Source organism: Arachis ipaensis, chromosome B7, assembly GCF_059453495.1.
Source record: "Arachis ipaensis isolate K30076 ecotype BB chromosome B7, ASM5945349v1, whole genome shotgun sequence".
Lineage (NCBI taxonomy): Eukaryota > Viridiplantae > Streptophyta > Magnoliopsida > Fabales > Fabaceae > Arachis > Arachis ipaensis.
In genome coordinates this window covers 8330217-8338263 of record NC_142442.1, presented here as the reverse complement: position 1 = coordinate 8338263, position 8047 = coordinate 8330217, and the positions used below count along the sequence as shown (strand labels likewise).

The 8047-nt window shown below is 31.0% G+C and overlaps 1 protein-coding gene across 1 annotated transcript; it reads left to right on the top strand.

Annotated features, from left to right (window-relative positions):
- Positions 1-5493: 5493 nt before the first annotated feature.
- On the top strand, positions 5494-6313 carry LOC107609311 (plastocyanin). The gene has a single exon (XM_016311222.3). It carries the CDS (start codon positions 5673-5675, stop codon positions 6183-6185), a length of 513 nt encoding a protein of 170 aa, XP_016166708.1. The 5' UTR covers positions 5494-5672; the 3' UTR covers positions 6186-6313.
- The last annotated feature ends 1734 nt before the right edge of the window (positions 6314-8047 follow it).

The window sequence follows — 8047 nt, the reverse complement described above, 5'->3', positions numbered from 1 at the left end:
TTTGAGAAATTATAAAAGTGAGGGAGCCCGTAAGGGTGGTGAAGACGAATTTTAAGAGGAGGTTCTGTCCGAGTTCTTATAAAAACATATGAAAAAGTGATCTTGTTTTGAAAATCCGATTTATAAGCTTATTTTGAGAAGTGATTCTATGTTGGAAAAAGCTTTAGTTTACATATTTACACATATCGAGAAAAGGGTTTAATATTGAAAAGTTTGATTTATACTTCTAAAGCAAGGAATGACTTGGGTTTAAAACCGTTGGAAAGAGTTTGAGAAAACGTTGGTTTACTTTATTGGTAATGAATAGAGAGTTGAAAATGATTTTGATATGGAACTTGGTTAGCTTTCATATTTATAAATGTTTTGATAATGGATATGGTTTGTTGGATTTATCAGTGATTTTTGAGAATTGAGAATGGTTTGGTGGGGACCCTGGAAGGGTGGCATAGTTCGAATTTTAGAGAAAATACTGTCAAAATTTTTATAAAACTCCAAGACCTTGTTTAAAGTGTTATTTAAAAGAAAATTCGATTTAAGAATGTCATTGAATTTTGATTTATTACATAAAGAGTCTTGTTTTCAATTTGATTTATTAAGAAATGTATAATGTTTTAAATTCAATATTTTGAAAAGATATTTTGTTTTAAGTTATGATATGAGTTCAGTTTGTTAAGGAAAAGAAAGAAAGAGAAAAGAGAACACAACATGTGTGATTATGAAATGATTAAAAGGTCACGAGAGGGTGATGAAAAATAAATAGTTATGGTGCCAATGAGAAAATGTTAAGTCGTGTGCTTTATATATGAATGACTGTGTACGGATGCCCGTAAATGTGGAATGGCTTCTAGGAACATGGGTCACATGCTTTAGCTGGAGAATTAGCGCCTGTAAGTACTTGCAGATATCATGTTCGACATACTTCAACTGGAAAATCAGCGACCGCAAGAAGTGGAAACTTGTAGAGGTTATGTCGTTGGAATGCCTTAACCGACTTGCGAGTTGGATTGTGTCGGGTGCGGGTCGAAAACGACAAATGAGCTCGTTACCTACGTTAGCGATAGACATGCATCATGTTGTTTGTACATTTGTATTTGGTTGTGTTTGCTTGTATTACTTCTCTGTGATTGTGCTGTTTGACTTCTTTGTGTGTTGGTTTGGACTCTTACTTGTGCTATCGGTTCACGAATGTATTGAGGTGAAATGTTGTGGTTGAGAAATGATTGTGGTTGAAAGATGGTTAATATGACTAATTTTGTAATTAAAATCTATTTTGAGTTTAGAAATTTAAAGAAAAGTAATTAATTATCTAAAATAAAACTAAAAATATTTTCAGGTACTTAATAAAAGATAGTTTTATTGAGTAAAGTTAATTATTTGTATTTTATTTTATTACTTTTACGGCATTCCTACTCCCTAATAAGAACGTGTGGTTTATTCTCACCCCAAAATCTTCCATCCTTTCAGTGACACAGGTTCGAAGACTCAGTATGAAGCCACAGATGAATAGTTGGAATTGTTTATAAATTAAGTTGTTTTCATAAAATTCTCTCATCTTTATTGATTAGGATTTTATTTTATCTAAAGGGATAGGTATTGTATTCGAGTTTTATATTGAATTTATTTGTATAGCATTTATTATTAGTAGTAATTATGTGATTACTGTTACTTGGTGATCTTTGATATATGATTTTAATTAATAAAAACAAAATTTGCAGGCATTTTCTTAAAAATTGAAACGCGACATTGAACTAAAGGCTCAATACTAAATAGTTAATAAGGAAAACGAGTTAGTAATGCCTTACTTTTGGTACGATTATGATGTACTGGAAGTTGGGTAGTTACAAATTGAGATAGTATTTTGTAAATACATAATTATCTTGAATATATTAACCATTTCTTACTTTCTGATCGTCTGGAAAAAACAAAAGAAACATCTTGTTCTTTTTTCAGCAATTTTTAATCTCTAAGAGACTTCTCAGTAGGATTCGAACGTAGATGCCTCACAGAAAAAAGGACACTGGTGGAGGAGTTGCGGTGGTTTGTGGGAGAGAGAGAGGAGAAACTAAGAGAGAAGTTCAAAAATGAGGGGGAGGGGGAGAGTTTGCGGTCCGACGGTAATGATCGCGCTATTTTTTCTTTTTTTTTTCTTTAATTATTATCGTCAAATTTACTGTTAGAAAACTGAATCTGACAGTAATCTTTTTATCTGACGAATTTATTATCAAATTTGTCGATAAATTTGCCGGTAAATTCGTTGCTAACGTCCAATGCTAAATCTAATGGTATTCAATATTTTTCTTATAATGGTAAATCATATGAACAAAGAAATAATAGAATGATCCAACATCTAAGTGAACAATGTTTATATAATTATGTTTGAAGGTAATAATAATAATTTGTCAGTATTGCCAGTGATATATTATTAGTCACGTGACTAATAATTTTAATTTGTTGACATAGCTAGGGAGAAAAAAAGGTTGATTTTTTTTTCAAAGATAATAGATTATATTTCATTAATTATTGAAAAATAAAATACAAAGATATTTAAAAGCAGGACAACATAATAAAAGATGGAGATTTTTCGAAATAATACACTGAAGGTATTCATCCAGCAGTGCATGGTCGAAAAACGAAGAAAAATCTTAAAGAAGAAAGAATGATAGATCAAATTGAATGAAACTAAGAGTTTGCATCATGGAGATGACGATCTAAACTGGGAGTTCTTTGGATTTCAGGGAGCAACGTGACAGAGCTTGCTAGAATGGCAGACGGCATTGAAGTAGAACCTTCAAAAATTAATTGGTTGCGAGCTTTCCAGCAGTTCCAGCAAATGATGGCAAGCAATTGAGGATTACGGTCAGCATTCTTCAACGGGTTAAGCATCTTTGTTGATGTAGTCCACTCTGTCCAAAAGTCGTTAGGACTCTGAGGGCGAAGACAGTCAAGAAGATAACTCTGAGACCATACTTCTTTAATTTTAGAGCAATCAATCAGAAAATGACTGATTTTTTCTATTGCTTCATGACAGCAGGGGCATATTGGCGATATAGATGGGATGCGGTGATGAATCAGAGCAAGCATCGGAAGCCGGCCATAGAGGGATTTCTAGATAAATAGCTTAATTTTGTGAGGCAAGTTCAATTTTCATAGATCAATTCACGGTTTTTTCTGCTGTACATAATTAGGGTAAAGCTCCAGAGGTGGATGGTAAAATAAATAGCCAATTTTGTAATCTGAAACTGTATCATATTGCTTGGATTTGTTCAAATCCCATTGCAATTTGTCCTTACTCTACTGAATTTTAATTGACGAAATCCTGTCTGCAATGTCTTGGGAAAATAATTCTTGAATGAAGTTCTGATTCCAATTCCCGCCTTTAGTAATTAGATCTTTAACTCTTGGAACCAACTCATAAATAGACTGTCTGTTTGGCATGTCAGAGATCATTAAAGGATACGAAAGAGGCAGCCAAGGATCCTCAAAAGTTCGGATATTCTCTCAAGTACCCACAGCCCAATTAAGACCTTTTTGAACAATCTTTCGGTCTTCCAGTATGCTCCTCCATCCCCAAGAAGGTAAGACTCCAATTTCTGCCGTTATAGCATTACCATTGCTAAAGTATTTACCTCTTAGGATTTTAGATAATAGAGAAGTAGGCTGTGTTATGAGTCGCCAAAATTGTTTGCCTAAAAGCATTAGATTTTGGATTCTGAGATCTTTAAATCCAAGGCCTCCTTCTTTTCATGGGCGAGTCATAGTGTCCCAGCTAATCCAAACCATTCACCTTTCAGAACCTTTTTGTCCCCACCAGAACTGAAAAAGTAGAGAGTGAATTTTTGAAATTAAACCATTAGGCAACTTGAAGCAAGATAATGTATAAATAGGAATAGCTTCTCCCACTACCTTAAGCAATACCTGTCTACCACCTGACGATAGAAGATTGCGCTTCCACCATTGGATTCTTTTCCAAACCTTCTCTTTGATCATACTAAAAGAAGCCTTTTTCGATATAGAGACGGTAGAAGGCATACCAAGGTATCTATCCTAAGCCCCAATATGATTAATATTCATAGAGTTAGCCAGTAGTATACGAGTAGTGGAGAGAGTATTGTGGCTAAAGAATATAGCAGATTTATTAAGATTTGTTCTCTGGCCAATGCTTTCATAAGAATTCAATACATGCAGGATGTTTGAACATGCTTCAAGATTAGCCTTACAGAATAAAATAGAATCGTCAGTAAAGAGGAGGTGGTTGACCTTGGGCATCGTCTATGTATTTGAAGATCTGGATTAGTCTGTTTTGTTCTGCCTTGTATAGCAAGAAGAAGAGACTTTCTGCACAAAAAAAAAAAAGAAGATAGAAGATTTTCTTATCGAATACCTCTATTTGGTTTAAAGAAACCATAGGACTCTCCTTCCATAATGGCTAAAAAAGGTTGATTTGATTATTGCTACAACCTGCCAATGAATGTAGAATTTATCAAATCTTTTTCTCTTTGCATATCTAAAGTTTAAGATCTTACTCCAAAAAATGACTTGTAAAATATAGAGGCATCAACAATGATAGCAAGGCCATTATTTGAAGGTAGAATTAAACCTAAGAGCAGAAACAAAAAATTAAAAGAAAAGTCGGCCTATTCGTCTAACAGCAACAAGCTTCATCAGATTTTCATAATTGAATAATGTTTCTTATTCTTATAATAGTACCAAAAGAGTATATATGCAAAAATACTCCTATAATGAATATATTTAAAAATTAAATAGAAGATATAAATTTAAAGATAAATATCTTTAAAAATCTAAAATATAAAAATAAATTAAGAAATTAATATTTTTTACAAAAATATTTAGAATCATAAATAAACGTTACCAAGTTAGTATTCATACATATTATAAATAAATATAATTAAATTACATTATATATAATTATAATCTTAAATAATTATTTAATATAATTGAATTATATTTTATACTCTTAAGTTGTTAGATAATTATTTTTTATATATCATCGTGTGCATAAAATTATAGGAATAGATGAGAGTACATAAAAAGTATTTGATGAATCTATAATTATTATTGTCTAGGAACATTACAAAAACCAACAAATAATGCTTTTGTTAAGTAAAAGACTATCAAACAATGAATACAATAGATATATCTCCTATTGATTTTGAGTACTCAAATACGCAATTTTCATTCTTGTATTTTTTAAGTTCTCAAGCAAATTAACATTTAAAAATGTTTAATTGGATGAGAAGAAACAATGGTGTTTAAACAATCAAAATTCTTCCATTTATCTAATTAAAATTTATTATTTTAATTTATTTTTAACTTGATACTTGTACTCTCTACATTCTCCTCTAAAGATTGTACCTCAACCTCACCATAAAATTTGAAAAAAATCTAATCCACGTCATAGGATAACATTCCATCTGACCAATAACAAGAATCCTCATAAGATAACACAAGACACTAGAGCTCAGAATCCTTATCGACTACACCCACTCTCTATGTATATCACTCATTCTTCAGCGCATCTCAACCACACAAACATCAATCTAAACCTCCGTCCAATCCTCAATGCTATAAAGTATAAAGAATCACTCTCCTTCCGTGTCTCTCATTTTATTCACTTATAATTTACCAGAGGCAGATAAGTTTAATCTTCAAACATGGCCACCGTCACTAACTCCGCAGCCGTTACCATTCCATCATTCACGGGACTAAAGGCAACTGCAACAAATGCCACCACCAAAGTTAGCACCGGAGTTAAGGTGTCAGCAGCCCAGTTTCCAAGGGTCAGCGTGAAGGCATCGCTCAAGGACGTTGGAGTAGCTGTTGTGGCCACCGCTGCCAGCGCAGTGCTAGCCAGCAACGCCATGGCTATTGAGGTCTTGCTCGGTGGTGATGACGGGTCTCTGGCTTTTATCCCAAAGGATTTTTCAATTGCTGCTGGGGAGAAGATCGTATTCAAGAACAATGCTGGTTTCCCACACAATGTTGTGTTCGACGAGGACGAGATTCCCAGCGGAGTGGACGCATCAAAAATCTCAATGTCTGAAGAAGACTTACTCAATGCACCTGGTGAGGTTTATAGCGTTACTTTGAGTGAGAAAGGAACCTACTCTTTCTATTGTTCCCCTCACCAAGGAGCTGGTATGGTTGGAAAAGTCACCGTTAACTAGATGCCTTTTTTAAGGGCCTTTTTATCTTATAGTTTTGTGTTAATTTTGTCTATGTAAAAGAGTTTAATTAATGGATATTGCTGTGAGATACTATTGTATGAGATGAAATATTATTATGCCATGTCCTATGTAATACTCTTCATTTACTTAATTTGGGGTTTAGTCACAAAAAAAAAATTTGGGGTTTAAAAATTGTTTCCTCTTCAACCAAACTTTAAAATTTAAACTAGTGAAATAGTCCGTCCTAAAGCACAACGATGATACAAGTGGATCACTATAAGTCGTTCTATTGTCGAATACATGAAGTTTAAGTATGCGAGTGAGAATTGTTTGTTGATATAATAAGCATATATGTAATTTATCGAGAACATATAACAATCACATATATACACATGAATGTAAATTAACACATTGGTAATTATAAGAGTTGAAATTTTTCTTATAAACAACATTTAAAGTATCACAATCTCCAAATAACTTGTGAAAGAGGAATCAGATTAGAAGCATCCAATAATAAAAAATAGAAAAATAAATTAAAAAATTAATATTTTTGATAAAAATATTTAGAATTATGAATAAATATCTTAGTTATCAAGTTATTATTTATATATATTTCAAATAAATATAATTAAATTATATTATATATAATAATAATTTTAAATAATTATTTGATTGTCAGACAAATTTTTAATTGGATTAAATTTCATACATTTAAATTGTTTAAGTTTGAGTAAAATATTAATCATCATATGTATAAAATTATGGGAGTACATGGAAGTACACAAAAACATTAAATTTATGTTCTTTCAAATAATTGACCTAAAAATATTTTTTTTAGACTTTTAAATCCAACCAAATGATATTTGTTACCATCAAAATAGAGTTTATTATTTTCTAATTAAACTCAACATATATAAATGCTAGTGTTAAGTCATGACGGATTTGGTAAGAAAAAAAAAAAAAAGACTTGGTTTGCACTTTCTGAAAAACTTCTACTCTATTATTCTTTTTCTAGAGACTAATGGATTGGAGATAAAAACAGAAAATCTCATACATATAAACTATGTTATGTAAATCAGATGAGATATACATGGACATGGTTGATATAATTGTTTAAAAATTAAAATAATAGCCGATTTTTTTGTAATTATTAATTTCTCTAGAAAAATAATTATATATTTTGTACCTAATACGAAGTACTAAAGTGAGTGCCAAACAAAGTTCTAACCTGAAATAAAATTAAACTCTTACAACTTGTTATGTTACTGTCTAGCTAATGGACTTTAGTTTTTACCCTTTAAATTTACAAGTTGTTAGAAGCAAGTGGTCACATAAAGCATCCAGTACCCTAAGGCCACTAGGGTTGCAACTTGTAAAGTTACAATGAATAATTCTGCTACCAAAACTTTTAGTTGATTTGTTTTAAGGATTTTTCTAGGGTGGAGAAAGTATAAACAAGTTCTTTAAGAATTAAGGAGAACATGTCATTTTTGTGACTATAATAATTTTTCTACATTAGTTTTTAATATTATATGGTTGGCTTTTAACTTGGTAAAATTATAATAATGAATTAGAAGATGGCCCAATAATGCTAGTAATTTTACTGTATAAATTTAGTAGAAAAAATATGGACCTATTTGTAATAAACATATATTTAGTAAAATTAATTTATTATATATATATATATAAGTAAATATCAAATTTAAGAAAAAAGTAATCAGCTTTCTCTATTTTTTATATTGATAAAAAAATTAGTATTAATTTTGTTTGCTTTGCTTTAGTAGTACAAAATATATATATATATAATTAGTTTAAATCTTTCAACAAAATTATTAGCAAAAGTAAATATTAAATTTAAAAGT